Source organism: Emys orbicularis, chromosome 6 (genome assembly GCF_028017835.1).
Source record: "Emys orbicularis isolate rEmyOrb1 chromosome 6, rEmyOrb1.hap1, whole genome shotgun sequence".
Taxonomy (NCBI): Eukaryota; Metazoa; Chordata; order Testudines; family Emydidae; genus Emys; species Emys orbicularis.
The window spans coordinates 90283997-90308949 of NC_088688.1; the positions used below are offsets into that span (position 1 = coordinate 90283997).

Here is a 24953-nt window from a genome sequence, read left to right on the forward strand (position 1 = left end):
AAACATCTGCTTGCCTCAAGAGAAGACTACTGTGTACTGTTGCTTTGAATGAATTTTCAACCCTCTTGTAACCAAAAAAACCCTTCCCCTACGGTAGATCTGGGCAATGAGGTAGGCAAAACTTTGCAGAGAGACTATGAAGTGCCTGCTTTACTTGCTGTATTACCATTTTGACTTGACAAGTGCTTTGCAAACAGATCTACCTTTCCAAATAGGTTTATAAGAGTTGGAGTATCAAGACATTTAAAGATTCTGGCCATGATCTTCAAGCTTCTTGAAAGGCCTAGACCCAAACTCCTCAAAGACAGGCTCTTTGTTACCATGATTTTATGGCAGTTCTGATCAGGAACAATGGAACTGTCAACTCCCAGGGTGGTGCTTTCAGCTCCCTGTCCATGGTTTTGGAACTCCCTTCCATAAGAAATTAAACAAACTTTATCATAGCATTTACACATAGTTAGAGTTGGGTCATGTTCCAAACCTGATAAACAATTTACTATACACTCATTCTTGCCTAGAGGGAAGGTCAGAGATTAATGACGATTAGACTGGATGGTAGATCGATGTATCCAAGCACCTTACAGCAGTACCATACTATCTCATGTGGAAATACTGATTAAAGCAACTGCTGTGCAGTTGATTTGAGCAATTAGCCCCTTGTAAATCTTCATGTCCAGACAGCTACACAATCTAGGTCTAGAAAAAATTCCTTAATGAGATTTCCACCCCTCTTCCTTTTGTTACATCTTGGCTTAACTGAGAAGTGTTTATATAAATGTGAATACACTGCTTCTCCCTAAAGGTAAGAGGGGCCCATTTTGCTTTTAAATGAAAAAAGTGAAATTATGTAAATCACATGGGATCAGAGAGTAAAGTAGCTGCCTCTGGAACAGCCTGTAGTTATAGCCAGCAAGTGCCTATAAAAATAGTGCTCTTACACTACAGCTTTGCAGTTGCATCATAACTACACTTCATTCAAATAAGTAAGTTATTTGGCTCAATATACTGGAGAAATTGAACACTTGTTTCATACAGGCAGACAGACTCTCCTGGCCTTAAACTCTATCAGTCTATGAATACCTTTTGAGTTTGCAAGGCTGGGAAAAAAATCATTTTTACTTGTAAGCTGAGCAAATGTGATGGTAATTAAGATAAAAACCTGGAACCCCAGGGACAAGGGAGAGACATATCAGATCAGTATCGTAGATATCTGTATATTAATGCAAGAAATATGGGGAACAAACAGGAAGAACTAGAAATAAACACAACTATGGCATAGTTGGTATCAGAGATTTGGTGAGATAATATTCCAGAAGGTTACAGCTGGCTCAGGAAGGACAGGCAGGAGGTGTTGCCTTATATATCAAAACTGTATACACTTTGACTGAAGTTGAAATGGAAAGAGACAGAATTGTTGAAAGTTTCTGGGTAGGTGTAAAAGGGGTAACAAACAAACAAACCAGGAGTGATGTCATGGTAGGATTCTATTGTAGAACACCTAACTAGGAAGAAGAGATGGATGAGACTTTTTTTTTTTAAACTAACAAAAGCATCCCAAGCACAGGACTTCGTGGTGCTGGGGGACTTCAACTATCCAGACATCTGTTGGGAAAATAATACAGCAGGGGACAGATCATCCAACAAGTTCTTGGAATACATTGGAAACAGCAACGAGGAGAGAGGCTGTTCTAGACTTGATTGTGACAAACAGGGAGGAACTGGTTGAGAATTTGAAAGTGGAAGGCAGCTTGGGCAAAAGTGATCATGAAATGACAGATCATGATTCTAAGGAATGGTAGGAGGGAAAACTGCCCAATAAAGGTAATGATTTCAAGAAGGCAGCTTTAGCAAACTCAGTGAATTGGTAGGTAAGATCCCATGGGAAGTAAGTCTAAGGGGAAAAACAGTTTGAGAGAGTTGGCTGTTTTTCAAGGAGACATTAAGGGTACAACAGCAAACTATCACTGTGCAGCAGATAGGAAATACGGCAAGTGACCCCGCTGGCTTAACCAAGAGATCTTCAATAATCTGAAACTCAAAAAGAGTCCTACAAAAAGTGGAAATTAGGTCTAATTACAAAGGATAAATATAAACAAAGAATACAAGTATGTAGGGACAAAATTAGAAAGGCCAAGGCACAAAATGTGATTCAACTAGAGACAAAGGGTAATAGGAAAACATTCTACAAATACTTTACAAGCAAGAGGAAGACCAAGGACAGGGTAGACCCATTACTCAATGGGGGGGGGGGGGGGCAGGAGAGAGACAGAGAGAGACAATAACAGAAAATGTGGAAAAGGCAGCAGTGCTAACTGTTTCGTTTCAGTTTTCACCAAACAGGTTAGTAACTACTGAACGTCTAACATAGTGAACACCAGTAAAAATGAGGTAGGAGCTGTGGCTAAAATAGGGAAAAAACAAGTTAGATGTCTTCAAGTCACCAGGGCCTGATGAAATACATCCTAGAATACTCAAAGAGTTAACTGAGGATATATGAGCCATTAGTGATCATCATCAAAAACTCATGGAAGACAGGAAAGATTCCAGAGGACAAATATAGTGCCAATCTATAAAAAGGGGAATAAGAACAACCCAGGGAATTACAGACCTCTGAGTTTAACTTCAGTACCTGGAAAGATAATGGAGCAAATAATTAAACAATCAATTTGCAAACACCTAGAAGATAATAAGGTGATGAGCAATAGTCTGCATGGATTTCTCAAAAACAAATTGTGTCAAACTGACCTAATAGCTTTCTTTGACAGGATAACAAACCTTGTGGATAGGGAGGAAGTGGTAGGTGGTATAGCTTTGACTTTAGGAAGGCTTTTCATACTGTGTCGCATGTCCGTCTCATAAACAAACTAGGGAAATACAACCTAGATGGAGCTACTCTAAGGTAGGTGCATAACTAGTTGGAAAACCATTCCCGAAGGGTAGTTATCAGTGGTTCAGTTACAACCTGGAAGGGCATATCAAGTGGGGTCCTTCAGGGATCAGTTCTGTTCAATATCTTCAAATTATTTGGATAATGGCATAGAGAGAACACTTAAAGTTTGTGGAGAATACCAAGATGGGAGGAGTTGCAAGTGCTTTGGAGGATAGGATTAAAATTCAAAATGATCTGAAGTAAATAGGATGAAATTCAATAAGGACAAATGCAAAGTACTCCACTTAGGAAGGAGCAATCAATTGCACACATACAAAATGAGAAATGACTGCCTAGTAAGGAATACTGCAGAAAGGGATCTGGGGACTATGGTGGATCACAAGCTAAATATGAGTTAGTGTAACACTCTTGCAACAACAACAAGCCACCATCATTCTGGGATGTATTAGCAGGAGTTCTGTAAGCAAGACACAAGAAGTAATTCTTTCACTCTACTCCATGCTGATAAGGCCTCAACTGTAGTATTGTGTCCTGTTCTGGGCGCCACATTTCAGGAAAGATTTGGACAAATTGGAGAAAGTTCAAAGGAGAACAACAAAAATGATTAAAGGTCTGGAAAACATGATCTATGAGGAAAGATTGAAAAAACTGGGTTTAGTCTGGAGAAGAGAAGACGGGGGGCATAACAGTTTTCAAGTATATAAAAGGTTGTTACAAGGAGGAGGGCAAAAAATTGTTCTTGTTAATCTCTGATGATAGGACAAGAAGCAATGGGCTTAAATTGCAGCAAGGGAAATTTAGTTTGGATATTAGAAAAAACTTATCAGGGTGGTTAAGTACTGGAATAAATTGCATAGGGAGGTTGTGGAATCTCCATCTTTGGAGGTTTTTAAGAACAGGTTAGACAAACATTTGTCAGGAATGGTCAAGTTATTACATAGTCCTACTTTGAGTGCAGGAGACTGAACTAGATAACTTCTTGAGGTCCCTTCTAGTCGTACACTTCTATGATGTCATTTTCAGAGAGTCTTTATTCAAACCAGAATTTCACTTTAACTCAGCTGCGCCTATCAGACAGGCTCTATTGTACTGTATCATATTCAGCCATGAGTGTTATTAAATCCTTACAAACACCACTGTCAGTCAGAATTCATTAAAATGATTTATGATTAAATCTGTAATAAAACCAAATAACGTACAATGTTGTTCAATAATGCAGTTGATTAAAAACCATTTCACCCATAGAACATTATACAAACCACTTTAAAACAGCAGTTGTCATTCAGGTCATGTAAGGAAGTCAGACTAAAGATATTCCATACAACAATACTTTTATCCAAGAGATCCATTTAACTTCTGGCTACAGTATAAAATACTCCATTTCAAAGCAGGTATCTGAAATACAGATTACAGTTCAGGTATCCTAATAATAATCTCTTGTCTTTCAAACAAGTTTCACAACTGGGAAATATTTGTGAGGAGAGAAGTCAAATTCTGGAGGAACCTACAGGAAGAGAGAATATTAAAAGATTACTCTGACATACATCACTACTGATTTTATTCCAAAAGGGGAATTCATGGCATACTTATCTTAGAAGAAAATGCTAGTTTTGCCTACTTGGTTTTTTTTTTTTCTTGTTTTGTTTTTTTTAGCTTTAAAATATCATAAAAGAACACAAACCAAGAAAATCTTGTCAGCTAAAAATCAATTTAAAAAAACCCAACAACATCAAAAGCTATTCAGAGTTGTGGAAAATAGTCTCTGAAAGACTAGTCATCACTAGTGAGGGGCAAAGAGGGACGCTGCCATCTGGGGAAGCCATCAGCCTTCTCAGTTAGAGCTTGTACTATGATAGAGTTGGTACCAACAGAGAGAGGGGAAAAAAGAAAAGTACAACTGAACTGATACAAAATAAGGAGATAGATGGAAAAATTAAAATCTCACTGAGTCAGACATAAGACCTCATGTGGGCTGTGGCCCACGAAAGCTTATGCTCAAATAAATTTGTTAGTCTCTAAGGTGCCACAAGTACTCCTGTTCTTTTTGCCTTGGGGAAGTCAGTCCTCTTATATACTGTATTGGAACCATGCACAAGTACTGAAGAGGTGAGGCACTTTTTTTTTTTTTTTTAATTGTCTTCCTGAAATTGCTTCTCTTTCCAAGTACACAAGATTAAAAACTAAAAATGCTGATCTACCCTTTTAATTGCTATCCCACCAGCACCTTGCTTCTTGTCCACCCACCCACTTGCCCAAAATGTGTGTTCCCCCTACTTCTGTTTCCACCTTCTGGATACTCCCCCTGCCCCACCGATGCGTTCCTCTACTCTCTACCTCACCCACTATCTGCCCCAGGCTCAGCTAATTTCTTCTGTTCCCCCTCCCCAACCTGCTGCTGCTTCTCCCCAGTCCTCAACCCTTCTACTGCTTACTTGTACTTCCTTGGACCCATTGCTATCAACTGCTCTCCCTTCCTCTTAATGTCTAACCCTATCCATACACATCTGCTGTTGCTTCCATCATTAGCCTCACCTTCCACATCATAGCTCCTGTCTTTGTTGCTATTTACATTCTAGATGCAGCTTCCCAGCTAATTTCCCTCCCAATGTTCAAACATTTGAGGGAATAACAAATTTCAAAACTTGAAGTGACAGCTGGTCAACATTTATTTTTTAATTCTAATTTTTTCCATATTTGGATCAGATTAAAAACTGAACCTGTGCATTCAACTATTAGATCTGTGGCAGAAATGGAACTGTTGACTCTGTGATTCAGTAGTTAAAGACAATAAATTCAATTTGATTGTGATTTTCTTACCTTAGAATCCTTCTTGTGACCTCCTGCCAGCAGCTTCATGACCACAATGTTGGGTTTAGCAACTTTCAGAATTCGGTTGACCTAACAGAAAGTAGTAAAACTTTCAAGTGACAATTTATGGTCAAGAAAAAATAATTGAAAAAAAAATCAAGCTGCTTCCATAATATAATACTTTGACTGGAATATCAATCCCATTTTAAAAGAGGTCAAAGCAATTTGTACTAAATTTTCAAATATATAAATTATATTTAACCAGTTTGATAAGGCAACTAACTATGTTTAATACAATAGCATTTTTAATATAAAATAGACCATACAAAACATGGTATTTCATATTCATTCTCATGATTGTCAAACCTCTGCAGATTTCAAAGTATTATTTGTCAGGGGTTGACTTTGTGCTTCATGTTGCACAGGACACATTCCTTCCCTAACAAGCTGCTGTTCTTATACACCATGGTATACAGCGAGCAGCTCAATGTGGGAAGTTGACAATTTTAAATTAAATACTTGAGCACTTTAATAACTAAATTATAATTTTCTGATACTTTTGTTATGAATTAAAATGTATTTCAGTTAGAACTAATGACAAAGCCAATAATGTATTCCAAACAAGAGCTTCTACTTCTGTTTCTCTACATTTCAGTTCAGCCTTACCTCATGATCTGGGTTCGGAATATTCTCCAGTATCATTTTAGCCTGTTGGAAGTGTTTGCTAGCTGCCATATAGAGATCAGAGGACTGTGGAGGGGGGCTGTATTTATTTAGGTCAGACATTTCCTAAATATCACAAAATATATCTATTAAAACTAATAGTCAACAGCACATAAACCTTTCTACATTGATTTCTGATCCCAATCAAAGCAATCACAATATTTAATTAAAACCAGTCTTTCCTTAAATCAACTGAGTACTGGTTAAAATATTAACACCACTAAATAGCAGAAGTCAAATTAGTATTTGTTTTAATCAGTTAAATCTCATGTATTGTAATCTGTATTAAATAGTTTATTATTTTAGAGCACCAGAAAGTGTGCTAAGACACCTCACAGCACAAATAAATGACATGATCCCTGCTCTGGAGAACTTGCAATCTATTTGCAGCAGCGATGCCATCAAGTAGGCAGCAAAACAGTGAGGAGTAACTAAGGAGGAAAGACGGACAGGGGAAGAGCAGTAAGATTAGGTGGTTATTAAGCACAGGCTTGCGTGCACAGGTTGAACAAGATTTTTTTTAAAGTTACTTTTCCTAAAAAAAAAAAAAAAAATTGCGTAATTCTAAAGATAGGTAAGATGATATAGCCTTGTTGACACAGAAAGCAAGGATGGTCTGATCTGCATTATCAATGTTCATTTTACATGCAAAACTGCCTTCATATTTGTTTCACATACCTTGCTTGCTTGCTGCAACAGTAGTAATACTTTGGCTGTTCAACTACCTTTTCTAAATGTATATTATTCTAGCTGATAGTCTGTCAAATTTGATATCTTTTTCACACAAATGCACACATTACAAAGAGTAACAGCAACAAAACTTGGCAAAAAAGTCCAATTTTAGCAAAGTTCAATTCATTTTCCTTACTGCAAATACAGTGAATAGCCTCTTGTCATTCTCTACTTTGGTTAAATAATAACTTAGAAAAATGAAAGATACTTTTAACTTATAACACAGTACTTAAAGGCATGATACTGTCCTTCAATACATTGAGATGCATCAATATGTGCTATAAAAATCAGCCACTAGGCATGTATGTGTACATGCAGGGCCTGATTTTACAAGAAATGTACAAACATATTGAAGGGCAGAGTTGAATCTAAGCGTTTTAAGATTGTTTGGAAAGAGTTCACCTTGAACTGCAGATAGTGCACTGGTGGTGGTGTGATGACACTGTTGAATGGAGCAAACCTGTGCTCATATCGAACTTGCTCACTATCAAGCTCAAATTTGGGTTTTCTCACTTTACCATCCATGTCAAAAGCGATCATTGTCTAAGGGGAAGGAAGGAAAAAGAAAGACCAAAGTGAAACCTTTAGCATTTTGTCACAACACACAAGTACTACCACATCTTGGAATCAGCAATGGTACACACTGGAGGATGGGGAAAAAGGCATTCTGAAATACTTTTCCAGGCATTTGATGCAAAAAGGTTATAACTGTATTTCTCCTGTCTCTGGATTCTACTCTTGTCTATTTGTCTGCCTAGAGAATGGACTTTTCATTTGTGCTTTATAATGCATCAAAGAAGTCAGGCAAATGGTTAGCAAGGTAACTCCTCCTCTTTTTAATCTTGAGAGAGAGGGTGGAGTGATTCATGAAAGAGCCTACTCAGATATCAAACCACCTCTGAAGCACTTCTGTTGGGTCAGCTAATATTTCACCTCTACTCACATGTCAGAGGGCAGAAAACAGGGAGGCTAGGGAATCAGCATTCCATTTCTTTTAGCACTATATGGTACTTCCATTTTAACGTATCTTTAGTGCTTGTTTTATTATATTTCAGCTAGTATCATTTATAGTTTTACGTATCCAACCTGGTTTGGTGACAGGGGAGGGCACTATAAACAAGTTCCAGTGTCTAAAGATAATGGCTTCAGCAGACTATTCATCCTTACTCATATCCATTAGAAGACTTTAAATAGCATTATTCTATGTCTGATAAAACACTATTTAGAGTAGGAAATTTCTTTAGGACGGCTTGGCATGCCAAAAATGAGGGCTTGATTCTCAGAACCAAGAATAGAATGGACACAAATTACAAAAAAAAAAAGAAAAAAAAAAAAAAGAAAGAGGGAGGGGGAAATTTTAATGCTTAACACCACCATATAACAAAATTGAACCCTATGTAGACCATATGTTCAGTAATAAGTTACCTTGTACATCCCAGCACACATATTCTGATATGCTTGGCTCATGGTGATCTCTCTGCTCAGAGGGCGAACTGTAAATTCCATATACAAAGATTTTTCACTCAAAATAATGATACAGAACAAATGTAGGCAAATTTTTTTTTTTTTTTTTTTTGCAACTACTAGTTCATTAAAATCGTTAATTGCAAATATCACATGGTTTTCCTGTCACCTTCTCTAAAAATTAGAAACTCTCTTTTTAAATTAAGACGTACAGACATGTTCATTTGGTCCACAGTTAAGCAAGGTACTTAAGTACATACCTAACTTTTATTCACGAGTAGTCTCTTGACTTTAATGGGACAATTTACATTCTCAAAGCTAAGCACAAGCTTACATATCTTGCGGAACTGGAGTCCGATAGAACTTCTTAGGAATATAATAAAAATTTGATCTGACAATACATACTCCACCTCACACTCAGACAAACGTTGCCTTCATAAAGCTATACTTTTTGTAGGACAGTGTTTCCCAAACCATGGGCATGCTCCCCTGGAAGTGTGGAACAGTAGTAATAAACATTTCTCCCAGAGTGTGCTGCTAACATGGTGCAGTTGAAGGAGAGAGACAGGTAATTTGTCTTCCTGAAGAGAGGCTCAGTTTGCAAAGAGTTGGGAAGTGCTGGTGTATGGATTAAATCATATTCAATTAATCAAAAACAAGTTTCACATGCAGCCCCAGGCAACAACTCTGTTTTTTTCCCTAATAGAAGACAGTAAGGACAAAACGTTAACCTCACAAGTATAAGAATCAGGAGCAACTCTTTGGGTATGTCTGCACTGTAACATAAGACGGGCTTGAGCCTGGGCTCAAGCACAAACTTCCACTGCATCTACCCAGCAATTGCGCTAACCCAAGGTTTGGACCCATGGTCCCAGGTCCCGGCAGGGCTGGAGGGTCCGAGCCCTATTGCTTTGCCCCCCCGGGGTCAGCCAGAAGTATCACATAATTCCATGAGACAACTTCCTTAACGCTCTCTATCCCAATCTGCAATCCACTCTATTGAAAACAGAAGCCACCTCCCCTTTGTGAACAGCAGCAAACCAGATCAGCATTAACCCACTCTCTTCTGATCACCAATCTGTCAGAGAGCCTCCTGGGTTTGCAATGGAGAGCGAAACAATGAGGCCTTTTGCAAAGCGAGCTGTTTTCTGGTAACAAGCAGGGCAGGCAGTAAAGTCTTCCCACCGTGCACCACAGTCCTAGTGGCCACATTTGGGGAAAGGGATGGTGCTAGGGACTCTGGGATATGTGCACTGCAGTGTGAATACAAAAGCCCTAGGTTTGAGCATGGGTTAGAAAAGTACCAACATTGGGTTAAAATACAATGTAAGTGCTCATGCCCAGGGTTCCCTAACATGGGTCAGCTGACTTGAGTCCCACGAACCCTGGGCTTACATTGCAGTGTAGCCATACCACTTGAGGTCAGTGAAGTTACACAGGTATAATGCCAGTATGAGAGAAATAAAAGAGACACTCTAAACCTATTATACCTTTTTTCTTTTTCTTTGTTTTCTTACTACTACGGCCTTTCTGCTGCTCTTCCATTATTCTCTCTTCTGCCATTTGAGAGCTATCAGCACGGCTCAGTGTTGACATCAGCCAGGCATAGAGAAACTCAGACAGATACCTACAATAAAAATAGTATCCAGCTATTACATACTACACAGCAAACTATATATAGTGCGTGTACTGTTATTACACATTGTGCATTTTCTTTCATGAAGAAAACAGATGGCCATACTCAATTGATATTTCCTTTAGACGAATTGAAGGGAAAAAAAGTCTCAACACCATAAGCTCAGTAATGGTATAAAATGACTTGTGTTCTTTTGCTAGTTTAAATCAAAGACACGGTATCGTGTAACTATTCAGTTAGATGACTTCTAACCATTTCAAAAATCTTTAAAAAGACTTCAGGCTAATACTTAAATAATCCAAGTTTAGGAACAGTACATATTAAATTACAGAGACTAAGTATTTTAAAGGATAGGTTTCAGAGTAGATTATTGAATTTATTTCCCCATGTTAAGTATCCTCACACCTTCTTGTCAACTGTCTAAAATGGGCCATCTTGATTATCACTACAAAAGTTTTTTTCTCCTGCTGATAATACCTCATCTTAATTAATTAGCCTCTTACAATTGGTATGGCTACTTCCACCTTTTCATGTTCTTTGTATGTATATATATTTCTTACTATATGTTCCATTCTATGCATCTGATGAAGTGGGCTGTAGCCCACAAAAGCTTATGCTCAAATAAATTTGTTAGTCTCTAAGGTGCCACAAGTATTCATGTTCTTTTATTTTAAAGGAGTCCCTTTTAAATTTTTTTTAAACTAGTATTTTTTTTAAATATTGACAATGCTTCAATGCAGTTAACTCACGCAATTAACTAAAAAAAAAATTAATCATGATTTTAAAAAATTGCAATTAATCGCAGTTTTAATCACACTGTTTAATAATAGAATACTAATAGAAATGTATTAAATATTTTTGGATGTTTTTCTACATTTTCAAATATATTGATTTCAATTACAATACAGAATACAAAGTGTACAGTGCTCACTTTATATTATTTTTGATTACAAATATTTGTACTGTAAAAATAACAAAAGATCCTATTTTTCAATTCACCTCATACAAGTACTGTAGTGCAATCTCTTTATCATGAAAGTGCAATTTATAAATATAGATTTTTTTGTTACATAACTGCGCTCCAAAACAAAACAATGTAAAACTTTAGAGCTTACAAGTCCACTCGGTCCTACTTTTTGTTCGGCCACTCAGACAAACAAGTTTGTTTACGTTTATGGGAGATAATGCTGCCCACTTCTTATTTACAACGTTACCTGAAAGTGAGAACAGGCATTCGCATGGCAATTTTGTAGCCATTATTGCAAGGTATTTACGCGCCAGATATGCTAAATATTCGTATGCCCCTTCATGCTTCCATGCTGACGACGCTCGTTAAAAAAAAGTGTGTTAATTAAATTTGTGACTGAACTCCTTGGGGAAGAATTGTATGTCTCCTGCTCATATATTTCATGTTATAGCAGTCTCGGATGATGACCCAGCATATGTTGTTCATTTTAAGAACACCTTCACCACAGATTTGACAAAATGCAAAGAAGGTACCAATGTGAGATTTCTAAAGATAGCTACAGCACTCGACCCCAGGTTTAAGAATTTGAAGTGCCTTCCAAAATCTGAGAGGGACGAGGTGAGGAGAATGCTTTCAGAGGTCTTAAAAGATCAACACTCCGATGTGGAAACTACAGAACCTGAACCATCAAAAAAGAAAACCAACCTTCTGCTGGTGGCATCTGACTCAGATGATGAAAATGAACATGTCAGTCCACTCTGCTTTGGATTGTTGAGCAAAACCTGTCATCAGCATGGCTGTGTGTCATCTGGAATGGTGATTGAAGCATGAAGGGACATATGAATCTTTAGCACATCTGGCACGTAAATATCTTGTGACGCCAGCTACAACAGTGCCACGCGAATGCCTGTTCTTACTTTCAGATGACACTGTAAACAAGAAGCAGGCAGCATTCTCTCCTGCAAATGTAAACAAACTTTTTTGGCTGAACAAGAAATAGGACTGAGTGGACTTGGAGGCTCTAAAGTTTTCCATTGTTTTATTTTTGAATGTAGTTATTTTTTGTACATCATTCTACACTTGTGAGTTCAACTTTCATGATAAAGAGATTTCACTACAGTACTTGTATTAGGTGAACTGAAAAATACTACTTTTGTTTTTTTACAGTGCAAATATTTGTTATAAAAATTAAGTGAGCACTGTATACTTTGTGTTGTAATTGAAATCAATATATTTGAAAATGTAGAAAACATCCAAAATATTTAAATAAATGGTATTCTACTATTTTTTAACAGCGCGATTAATTGCACGATTAATTTTTTCATCTCTTGACAGCCCTAATTTCAAGCATTACAATTTGTAATAAGTAAAATCATGGATTATCATGTTAAGGAAGTGTATCGCTTTAAGGAATCGTGTAATTCAACCATTACACACAGAATTCTGAAAGAGATTCCTAAAGTGGTACTACATCCTATGAACAAAGTTCTGGCCTTCTGTCAAACTAATAGCAAAGGTGGCGGGAAAACTACTCTAGGAGTGCAGAGCATGAAGAGTAAAAATAAACATAAGTCTTCAAAAAAATTCATAGTTCAGTCCAGAAATGTGTTACTGACAGAATTCTGATGAAAGCTTCAACCGAGTATTATTTTCTTCAACAAAAATATTTTTTTGGTTTTCACTTAAAGATCAAATTGAATAGGTATTTAGTACTATAGTTTAACTAAGATAAGATGTACAAAGTCATTAAAAGTGGGGAAAAAAGACCATGCAACAAATGGATACTAATCATAACTGCCACAATGTATAAATACCTTAATGGGGAGAAAATCCCAGGCACTAAAAGGGCTCTTTAATCTAGTAGAGAAAGGCATAACAAGAACCAATGGCTTCAAGTTAAAGCCAAACAAATTCAAATGAGAAATAAGGCACACATTTTTAACAGTAAGGGTGATTAACTACTGGAACAAACTCCCAAGGGAAGTGGTGGAATCTCCATCTATTGAAATCTATCTTCAAGTCAAGAGTGGAGATCTTTTTGGAAGATACGTGTTAGCCAAACACAAGCTGTGGAGCTCAATACAGGGGCAACGGTGAAATGTACTGGCCTGGTATATAGTAGGTCAGATAATCTAATGGTCCCTTCTGGCCTTAAAGAAAAATCTACTAAAATCAAATAGCAACAAATTAATTAGTTACTATAGTGTTTTCTTCAAATGCCTTAGTTTGAAAGTAAATTATGAAATGCCAACATAGAACCAGTTTTATTGCCCTTACTACCTCTGGTAGCCAAATTCATAGACTGGCATCAATAGTAGTACAGGTATTATAAAATTAAGGATTGTCTCACACCCTCAGTAAGATCTGGAATCGGGGCAGAAGAACAGTGAAGAGGCAAAATTTGCAGATGATACAAAATTACTCAAGATAGCTAAGTCCAAAGCTGACTGCAAAAAGTTACAAAGGGATCTCACTAAACTGGATGACTGGGCAACAAAATGGCAGATGAAATTCAATGTTGGTAAGTAATTCACATTGGAGAAAATAATTCCAGTTGTACAGACAATATGATGGGATCTAAATTAGCTCTTACCACCCACAAAATACCTTGGAGTCATCGTAGATAGTTCTCTGAAAACTTCTGCTCAACGTGCAGTGGCAGTCAAAAAAGCTAACAATGTTAGGAACCATTAGGAAAGGGATTGATAATAAAAACAGAAAATATCATAATGCACTACATAAATCCATAGTACACCCACAGCTTGAATACTTCATGCAGTTCTGGTCACCCCATCTCAAAAAAGATATCTGAATTGGAAAAAGTACAGAGATGGGCAATGAAAATGATTAAGAGCATGGAACAGCTTCCGTAGAAGGAGAGATTAAAAAGACTGGGACTGGTCATCTTAGAAAAGATGCAGGGACAGGATAGGTCTATAAAATCATGAATGGTATGGAGAAAGTGAATAGGGAAGTGTTATTTACCCCTTCACATAACACAAGAAGTAGTGGCTACCTAATGTACTTAATACGCAGTAAGAAGACAAAAGAAAGTGCTTTACACAATGCACAGTCAACCTGTGAAACTCATTGCCAGGGATGCAGTGAAGGCCAAAAGGTTCAAAAAAGGATTAGGTAAGTTCATGGAGGATAGGTCCATCAATGACTATTAGCTAAGAGTGTCAGTGATGCAACCCCATGTTCCCAGTGTCCCTAAACCACCAACTGCCAACTTTTTATAAACACTCTGTAGGGGATTTGACTTTCCCTTACCAGATGTAAGTAGTATGCAGTCCTTTGACGAGAAACAGTACAGTATGTACTATACATTAGAATTAATTTTCAACTGAGTTAAAAAAAATAGCATTAAAATGTCAGTTTAAGACATGAGTGCTTTATTGGTCCATTACACACAAGCCATTTAAAACATATTTTTCTTTCCTTATGGCCATCTCCTCCTACGGAAAGAAGTTCAAAGTGGAAGGAGTATAATAGAAAAGCATGTATGTTGTTTCTGCACATTGCAATCTTACTTTTTCACTAAAATAAGTTGTCCAATAAAAGATACTACCTCACCCCACATTGTCTCTCTTTTTCACTAAAAACAGAAGGTACTGCTCTGAATATAGATAGAGGATACATTTGGAGTAAGATGTTGTTTTTAAAATAGTCGCTTTTCAGACAGCACACTTTAAAATGATCTCCCAACTCAATGTGTCTAAATGTTAAAAATATCTAATGAGATTAGCATTGTTGGAAGGGAAGAGAATATAAACCAGAAGCAGGTAGTGTTTTTTCCTTTTAAATCTATGCTGGCTGCCACAGTCAGCATTGCTTCTCATGTGACTAAACCACTTTCACTAAAGATGGTCTATTAGAACAAGCTAAATAAGTAGCCAAGCAGTGATCTGGACAGTGCATTAGTGAATACACTGTAGAGAACAAACATGGGAGAAGGGACGAGATGGCCCAATAGTTTCCCCCCCTCCCCATCTCTAATTTTTATGATGCAGTGAGACTAAATATTTTGTGCAGTCAGTCTGGGATGAGAGAATTGTTCTAAATCCTAGTTTAAACATTGGTCTAACACTGTTCTATACATTTACAGGCTGGCTTTGTGGGAACATTCCCCCCACCACGTCCCCCAAAGCTTTCAATAATGTGTACTCTTACCAATATATGTAATAATACTCATGCATACTGTAAAGTTCCAATTCAAAGCCACTCAGAAGATACTGTATCATGATGCGGAGATTATGGTAGAGGACCCAGGTCCCCAAACAAGCCAGATGTTGCCTTTGGGGTTCCTGTTTCAGCAGCATGCTGTGAAGTGCTGCATCTACTTTCTCTGCCTACCAGAAAAAGACACAGCAAACTGTTCAGTAAAAATAGCACAGCTACAGGAAAGTGAGAACATACTGAGAAACAATATTCATGGTTTTGCCACAATTAAAACCCTCACAAAATTCTAAATGAAAATATGGTCAATAAATCCATATTACATATTAACAAGGGAAATCAGTTTTCACAGAACATGACTTCAAAAAGCACATAACTCTGGGTTATGTAATTTACTCACTGTCTGGGGTAGAAGAAAAAAAAAAACATTTTTCTATACTACACTGCCCTATTTACTGACAAAGGATTTAATTTTATTGACAGTTTTAATTATTGAATAGTCAAATTAACTAACATTTGGCAAACCAGCATGAGTATTGTAGCCACATACTATGTGCAGCTGTGAGACCAGGAGCAACAGCTTGCTATGGTTACAATATCATAGAGGTAATTGACAATATTTTTGGGAACTTCCACAGCACCAAGTTGTAAAGAAATCACTAGAATATGACTCCAGATGAGAAATAGCATGTAAAATAATACAAAAATAAAGAATCTTCTATTGTTTTTATTTTGGGCTAAATGTCTGAAGAGTTTCAATTTTTTTTTTTAAAAAATACTACTATTGAGAGAGCCTCCATAGTCCTAAACAAAAGAACACAACAACAAACTGTTTACTCAGGAAGAAACACCTCAAGAGCAATGCTGACAAACCCCTCTACTAAACACCCATATGGAACACCGACCCACCACAAAGGCAAAAAAAAATCTTCCTATTCCACACTCCTCTGCTCTGTCCCTTAACATGCAAAGCCTGGAAAAGTAGTGTTTTTCATTATCTCTTAAAAAATAAATCCATCTCCTACAAGTGAAACACAACCTCTCACCATGGTGAATGATCCTCCAATTTGGAAACAGTTTCATAGATGAGTTGAGTATGTGTTCTTTAATGTTGGATGACAGGGAGGTAAATGTAAGTTCTATGTATTTTATAAATTTTACACTTGAAAAAAAATCTGGTTTGTTACACAGATTTGCAATTAATATTTTATACATTCATTTTGTACAGATGCAATTTCATCTGCCTGCTGGCCTCCTGGCTGGTACATTACCTCATCCTGCAGAGTGGCAAATTCCTCAAGAATATGACCCAGTTTATCTCTCTGGCGAGCCCTATTGTGTCCATGGATTTGAATCAGACTACAGAATGGCTGAAATAGAAGAACTACTGATGAATTTTAAACCTAAAGTTATCCCACATAATATATTTTTATTTACAGATTGAGCCCCAGTAAGTATGCAACCAAGCAGGATGTGTGAAAGGACTCATGCCTACATACATTTTCACATTGTGCTGAGTTTTTCAATACATGAAGCTCTTCAAACACAGATACTAAACAGTCATCTCCAAACTGGATAGAAGGATAAATATTTACACTTTTTGAAAAACAATATGCGTTTGCTGGGTTACATGAAATTACTTTCCATTACTAGAGATCTATACCCATTTTATAAATTACTACAAAACCTGTCCCTCATACGATGGTCCTGGGATTGCAAATTGCAACAATTATGTTTGTTTTCAAAAGGTTAAGAATTTAGGAATCCATGTTTAAAAATTCTGGCCTAAAGTTAGGTATCTCAATCTCATTTTCAAAGGTGCTGAATTCCTTTGACAGTGCCTAAATATGTATTAAAGGTCTTTGTAAGACAATTGACACTTACCCGAACACAATGGGTCACAAAAGAATCAATGTAGTCCTTAGCCTGATGGTTGTTATATAGACAACATCTATAAGGAAATATCCAGAGTGATATCAAATGAAACTACGATTGCTCTAAATACTGACTGTTACCCAATTAAGAGAGGAGATTCTGACTTTAGCCATGTTAGAAAAAAAGAGGGCAGCCAGTTCTACCTAGGTCATAAGAACCTAAGAATGACCATCATACTGGGTCAGACCAATGGTCCATCTAGTCCAGTATCTTGTCTTCTGACAGTGACTGGTGCCAGATGCTAGAGGGAATGAGCAAAACAGGGCAATTTATTGAGTGATCCACATCCCCTGAAATCCAGTCCCCAGCTTCTAGCAGTCAGAGGTTTCTAGCCTGTCAGTGGTTTTCCAATTACAGTAACTACTCGCTTAACGTTGTAGTTATGTTCCTGAAAAATGCAACTTTAAGCTAAACGATGTTAAGCAAATCCAATTTCCCCATAAGAATTAATGTAAATGGGGAGGGGTTAGGTTTCAAGAAATTTTTTTCACCAGACAAAAAAACTATATTATATATTACACACACACACACAGTATAAGTTTTAAACAAACAATTTAATACTGTACACAGCAATGATGATTGTGAAGCTTGGTTGAGGTGGTGAAGTTAGAAGGTGGAAGAGGGTGGGATATTTCCTAGGGAATGCATTACTGCTAAATGATGAACTAGCATTCAGCTGAGCTCTCAAGGGTTAACACATTGTTGTTAATGTAGCCTCACATTCTACAAGGCAGCACGAATGGAGAGAGGGGAGACAGCATGGCAGACAGAGACAGACACACACCATGTGTGTGGGAGAGAGATGCGCATTGCCCCTTTAAGTATGCTGCCCCCCCCAGTACATTGCCTTTAAAAATATCATGAAGTTGAGACAGCAGCTGCGGCCAGCAAGCTCTCTCCCTCCTGAGCCCTGTCCTGTCCCCACCCTGCTCTATATGGAGAAGGGGTAAGGGGTGGCGGGGGGGCAGGAATAGGGGGAGGGGGACACCCTGACATTAACCCCCCCCCTCCCCTGCACAGCAAGCAGGAGGCTCTCAGGAGCAGCTCCAAGGCAGAGGGCAGGAGCAGCACATGACTGTGGGGGGAGGGACAGCTGAAGGGAACTTAGGGGAGTGGGGAGCTGATAGAGGGGCTTCCGGTCCACCCTGGTTCCAAGCCCCCACCAGCTAGCTGCAACAGGCTGCTCTTCCTGCTAGCAGCGGACAAAGCAGGCGGCTGCCAAACAACGTTATAAGGGAGCATTGCGCAACTTTAAACAAGCATGTTCCCTAAATGATCAGCAACGTAACAACATTAACTAGGATGACTTTGAGTGAGTCACAGAATCATAGAATATCAGGGTTGGAAGGGACCTCAGAAGGTCATCTAGTCCAACCCTCTGCTCAAAGCAGGACCAATTCCCAACTAATGTGTGGGAATGGCCCCCTCAAGGATTAAACTCACAACCCTGGGTTTAGCAGGCCAATGCTCAAACCACTGAGCTATCCCTGGAGTTACTGTATGGTGTAATAAGAGAGCCCCAGAATGCAACATTTTGAGAAACAAATCAGTGCAAACTTAGGGAGTTGGGAGACAACATATCCATTAGCGGGGGTCTCTTACAAAATAGTACACAGAATGAAAGAGTTGGAGGACACTAATCTATATGGGACAAAAGTCATGGAAAACCTGGAGTACTATAATAACCACCCAGAGGTGGATTAGGGGTTTGTGGGGCCCTGGGCCAGAGCAAGTGGGGGCCCCTCCACACCCCTTCTTCCTGCCGTTCCCGCCCCCAGCGCTCCTGCTGGGGAAATGGCCTTGGAGCATGGGGGCTTGTCCCCGCCCCCACACCCAGCACTCCTGCCGGGGAGCAGGGTCGGGGCATGGGGCTTCCCCCACTTCCCAGCAGGAGTGCCGGGCAGGCAGAGCAGGGCAAGCCCCCACGCCCCGACCCCACTCCCCAGCAGGAGTGCTGGGTGGGTGGAGCACTATCATTTTTCTGGGGGCCCCCCATTTGGCCGGGGCCTCTGAGCACTGGCCCCGTTGGCGAAGTGGCTAATCTGCCACTGTAACCACCACTGACATTTTTAAGTGACTTCTTCAAACACAAACATTAAGAGTCTCTACTTATAGAAAAACATATAATCAGTTGTAACTAACTGAACTGGGGTTTTGGTTCTTGTTTTTAAACAGAAAGGCATGTGAAATATTTTGTACTGATGCTTAAATAGACAGAACCCAGGCTGCTCTACTTACTTAGGAGAAAGTACTGGAGGACTGACAAAAGATCTTAATGCATCTTTCACCATATCTTGTATGAGATGCGTACCAAACACCTTCTTGTTATCCACAAGGAATGTAGTCTGGAAGGAAAAGATTTTTTTGAAGTTAATCATCTATTTTTAGAAATATACTTTTTTTAAAAATAGTTGATTTATAAAGCAACTACAGTAGTTAAATTATTTCAGAAATCTTATGAGAAATACACTGTTAAACAAAAAGTTAAATGGTTTGGTAGGCGAGAGACCCAAAAGAGTGGGGCATGTCCTCATCCCCGGGGCAACAGGGGCAGTGAGCACTGCTCACCTCACTCTGAGCTTACAATCATGGAGGCCCAGCATGCAAACTGATTATACAGCTGCACTAATAACAGAGTTGTCCTCTGTTCTGAAAGTTTGGGGAGTGGGGAGGATCCTTTGGGGAGTGGCAGAGAAGAGGCTAAGCAGTGCCCCAGAAGGCAGGAGAAAATGCAGACAATAGGGGAGGTGTGGAAAAGGAACTTGCGCCTTGTGGTGACTTCTATTACTGTATTTTCTTTTGCCTCTGATGCCACTGCCTGATTCCCATTTTACTTTCTCCTCTATGACCACAGCATCCCCCTCCTGCAGATCTCTTAAAGTGCACGTGAAGCAGGGTCTGCTGGTAGGCACCTTAGGAGCTCCACAACTGAGGAACTTGCCTCTTAGAAAGGCAGAATCTCAGCTGACGTAAGGTGCAAGTGCAGTTATGACTTGAATGGAGCTATGACACTGTGCAACAACCCAGCTCTATAAGAGGAAGGTGTCTGCTTCAATGCAGTTTAGGAGTTTTGCAAGTTACAGGCGCCTCTTGCAAGCCTCCCCAGCTGCTCACATTTGCTTTGGTCTGTAATAGCTGTCTTGCCTCCTTTCAGCCACGCCCCTAACCGGGGGTCGTTGTTGCATATGTTCGCTGATGTGTCACACAGTAAATGGGGCCCTGCTAACAATGCTCCTTACCTACCCAGAGATTAGGCAAGGAGTAATGTTTCATTTGGGTGTACATTAGTGCCACTGTGAGGTGAACCTTCCTTCTCTTTTCCCTCACCCAGCTTGACATTTAGAGCTAGCTGAAATTCTCAAACTGTTTTTCCAACAAAAAACTGGCTTTTTGACCAAAATTAAAAATTTTAATTTTGGTCAAAATCTTCCAGTTTTCTGATGAAAAACCAAAAACTGAAAAACATTTTTGGTAATTTTTGTGTCTTTGGTTAAAAAATAATAATCATTTTTTGTTTTCTTGAGAACAGATTATTTTAAGTCTAATAAGTTTTGTTTTTTTCAATTAGAGTTTTGTAGGTTTTTGGTTTTTTATTTAAAAACCAAAATATTCCGTGGAAAATTTAAAAAACAGCATTTCACAATTTCCCACAAAAAAAAACCAAAACCAAACACAAATTTTTTTTCCCATGAGCTCCAGGATCAAAGATAATCAAGTTCTGACATCTGGATATAGGTTGACCAGACAGCAAGTATGAAAAGTTGGAACCAAGTGTGGGTAATAGGTGTCCATATACGAAAAAGTCCCGAATATCAGGACTGTCCCTATAAAATCGGGACATCTGGTCACCCTATCTGGATACCCCTTTTCAAAGCAAAGCCTGCTGTAAGAAGGTATTTTCCTCTGGGTCAATAAAGCTTACAATATTATTTCAGGGAACACTGAGGAGTGAAAAGGCTACAAATATTCAGTTCTTTCCCAACCTTCAGCTGCTGATGTAGCAGTAGGAATATGCTGTGGATAAAATTCAGCCATGGGGTGGAGGATGAGCACGAGGCTCTCTACACTAATTAAATCCCACATTGAGACTGCACAGGGATGATGCAGGTGGAGAGGCTTTACAAGACTGTCTGCACTCTCCTGGCTTACTGCAAGGGAAGTGGATTTAACTCTGTGTTTATACCATCTTCACAACACATTTGCTCAAGTTAATCAACAATAAATAAAAACAAATACTGTATTTAGACTGTCAGCTATTCAAAATAAAAAACATTTGATACATAAAAATCTGAAGAGTTCAATTTTTGTTTTACATCTGTCATACTAATGACTGTGTTGATATCAACTATATAATTTGAACATTTAAAAACAACAATACTGTAAGTGATTATTTTATTCTAGTGTGGTTATAAAAATGTAATAGACATTTCATTATAAATTAGGACTTGCCTGTAAGAGAGATCTTGAAAGAACACAAGGCGATTGCTCGCTAAATTCACAGAAAAAATCCTAATTTACATTTAGGATGGAAAGAGAAGCAAGGTTAATATACCAGTTTGAAATGTAAGAAAAAGAGTTAAATCTTTAATATGAAATAAAAGTGTGAATAAGCTTAAAAAACAAACAATACATTTTGCAGTTGATATATGATTTTGTCTCAAAATACAAGAGTTGTTGAAATCCTAAATCTTATTGAATAAAACTAGAAGATTATTAAAATTCCTTCCAACTACCAACAGTATGATAAAATTATAAAAAAAGAGACAGTATCAAACTGTTACGGTCATCTCCAACTTGAGTTGTGTAAATGACAGGATAGGACTAACTATTCAACTAATATTAACTGTTTTATGAAAATGATGAGTTTATTAGCATTACAGACAGCATGTCTAATACAAAGAGTTGTTATAATGTTAAAAAGATCTTTGTTCTTTCTCTTGGAACTCTGCCCGGTGCAACCATACCTCTTTTGTAATTTAATGAAATGTTAGAAAATAAAAATGTAGACCAAACATTTAAACCTATCTTAACTTTTATAGGCCCTAATTTGGGAAAGCCTCTGTTAAGCAGGAAAGAACTTATGCTTAAAGTTAAACATGTTTTTGCGAGTCTCTGAATAGGGATGGAGTTAACCATGGAGTTAAGTGTTTCTTTTAAATCTATGCCATAACTCGGGGTGGAATATTGCTTATCAGAATTCTAAAAATTGTATTAACCTCACTCACTGCTAGCAAGAAATAAAAAAAGCAGAAGAAAAATCAATATCCTCATCAATACTGTAAGGCAGGGGTGTGCAAACTACGGCCCGTGGGCCACATCCAGCCCCCCAGAACTTTTAATCCGGCCTCAAGCTCCTGCTGGGGAGCGGGGTCGGTGGCTTGCCCCGCTCCGCGCATGCTGTGGCTCCGCACAGCTCCTGGGAAGCAGCTGGCATGTGCCGCCACCCCCCACCCTGGCTCCTATGCATAGGGGAAAACAGGGAGTGCCACATGCTGCTCCTGCACCAAGCCCGCCCCCCGCAGCTCCCATTGGCCGTGGTTCCCGGCCAATGGGAGCTGTGGGGGCACCGCCTGTGGACAGGACAGTGCGCAGCGCCGCCTGGCCGCACCTCCGCATAGGAGCTGGAGGGGGGGACATGCCGCTGCTTCTGGGAGATGCTTGAGGTAAGCACCGCCCGGAGCCTGCACCCTTGTGCCCCCCCAACCTCCTGCCCTGATCTCCCTCCCGCCCACCGAACCCCTCGATCCCAGTCTGGAGCCCCCTCTTGTACCCCAAACCCCTCATCCACAGCCCCACACCAGAGCCTGCACCCCCAGACGGAGAGCTCACCCCCCGCCCTGATTCCCCCTCCCGCCCTCCAAACCCCTCGGTCCCAGCCTGGAGCATCCTCCTGCATCCCAAACCCCTCACCCCCCCGCACCAGCCCGGAGCCCCCTCCCACACCCTGAATTCCTAATTTCTGGCTCCATCCCAGAGCCCGCCCCCCCAGCCGGGGCCCTCACCTCCTCCCGCACCCCATCCCCAATTTTGTGAGCATTCATGGCCCGCCATACAATTTCCATACCCAGATGTGGCTCTCAGGCCAAAGAGTTTGCCCATCCCTGCTGTAAGGAGTACATTGTGTTCTGCTGCATAGATGCAGCTTTCTTTCCAATTAGAACAGGAAGACAACTTAGTTAGTCCTACTCTGCTCCATCATTATCTGTAATTATGATTTTAGCAAGATATGGAAAGCAAAGGAATAGGAGAGGGGAAAAAAAAAGATATTTGCTAAAAGTACTAAGTAGCAGGAAGAAATGTAATTTCAAACTTCTAAGAGGGTATTACTAAGGAGGGAAAAACTGAAGTTTGAAACATACAACCTGTTCTTTGAACAATATCAAAAATATATATGAAATCATTCCTTTTTTGAAAGAGCTAGATAATAAACTCTTATCTCTATTTACATAAAGATAATAAGCAGTATTCACACTCACCAGTATACAGTGCAAATTAGTTAAGTTGACCACTTCACATACAGTTTTTATTCTGTCTATAAGTTTCGAAAAATAGTTGACCATTTCTTCCCTTTTAATTATTTTTGCATATCGAGGAAAAGTTGGAGGGAGCAACCTCTGGTTAACAAGGGGCTCAAAACCCATCATAATAGGATGATCTTTAAAAAAAAGACAGAAGAAAGATTTTATGTGATTTGGGTTTTCTGAACTTTTTTTAAACTTCCAAGTATAAAACAAACCATTCTTCATTTATCCAAATTAAGTATCTTCAAAGGTATGCTGGTTATGAAAGGAAGCTATTCCAAAAATTAAATGTACAATTTTCTCTTGTAAATTAAACTGACAATTACATTTAGATTACTAGCTATACTAATTACTCAATTACTACAACTATCATAAGATTCATTATTTAAAAATGCACACTAGTAAACGCAGTTTACTAGTTAAAAGTTCTTACTTTTCTACAAGCTAGTTGCATAGTCTGAACATCGTCCCATATCTTAGGGCAGGTCTACACTAGAAGCGCTACCTTGGCGCAGCTGCACATAGTGCCAGTGTGGAGAGTGCTTAGGTCGCTGTAACTTGCATCGCTCAGGAGGGTGTCTTTTTCACACCACGGAGTGACGTAAGTTAGTTCGACTTAAGTGGTAGTGTAGACCTGCCTTTAGTGCACTTAATAAAATGATCTCATCCTAGGGTCCTGATTAGTCTGCCCACTCCTGGATCTGCTAACCCCTGTCATAGTCCATAGGAAATAGAAAAATTTCAACTATATCCCTTTACACAAGGGAGGGGTGTCCTCACATGGGTAGGGGAACACAACAGGGCCTTTATGTAACCCAAATGATTCACGTTCTTCATTTAATCATCTACTTTGTATTATGTCAAGCTAAGTAGTGGCGTTTGGCAGAAATGCAAATCTGCTCCTCATATTACTAAATAGCAAATGTTTGCAAGTGTCTATAACGCTGGAGTCATACGATAGACTCCTTCAAATCTCATGGTTTGTAAAAAAAAAAAAAAAAAAAAAAGTGATCAAGCCTCCCATTATCTAAATATTTAATTAACATTTCTCTCATGAGGCAAAAACAAGTTTTCAAAACCTTTCCTCTTTTCAGAAAG

At 38.9% G+C, this 24953-nt stretch overlaps 1 protein-coding gene across 1 annotated transcript in view; it reads right to left on the bottom strand.

Annotated features, from left to right (window-relative positions):
• Nucleotides 1–4059: 4059 nt before the first annotated feature.
• The window catches only part of NAA35 (N-alpha-acetyltransferase 35, NatC auxiliary subunit), a 38476-nt gene continuing 17582 nt past the window's right edge, over nt 4060–24953 (bottom strand). The window contains exons 11-22 of the mRNA XM_065406203.1: nt 23811–23989; nt 21784–21843; nt 19573–19679; nt 17284–17350; nt 16671–16769; nt 15394–15572; nt 10108–10244; nt 8579–8646; nt 7556–7696; nt 6365–6487; nt 5708–5788; nt 4060–4394 (exon numbers count right to left, since the gene is read on the bottom strand). Of these exons, the coding sequence (XP_065262275.1) occupies nt 4335–4394; nt 5708–5788; nt 6365–6487; nt 7556–7696; nt 8579–8646; nt 10108–10244; nt 15394–15572; nt 16671–16769; nt 17284–17350; nt 19573–19679; nt 21784–21843; nt 23811–23989 (1301 nt within the window). The 3' untranslated portion in view covers nt 4060–4334. The remainder of the gene's footprint in view (nt 4395–5707; nt 5789–6364; nt 6488–7555; nt 7697–8578; nt 8647–10107; nt 10245–15393; nt 15573–16670; nt 16770–17283; nt 17351–19572; nt 19680–21783; nt 21844–23810; nt 23990–24953) is intronic.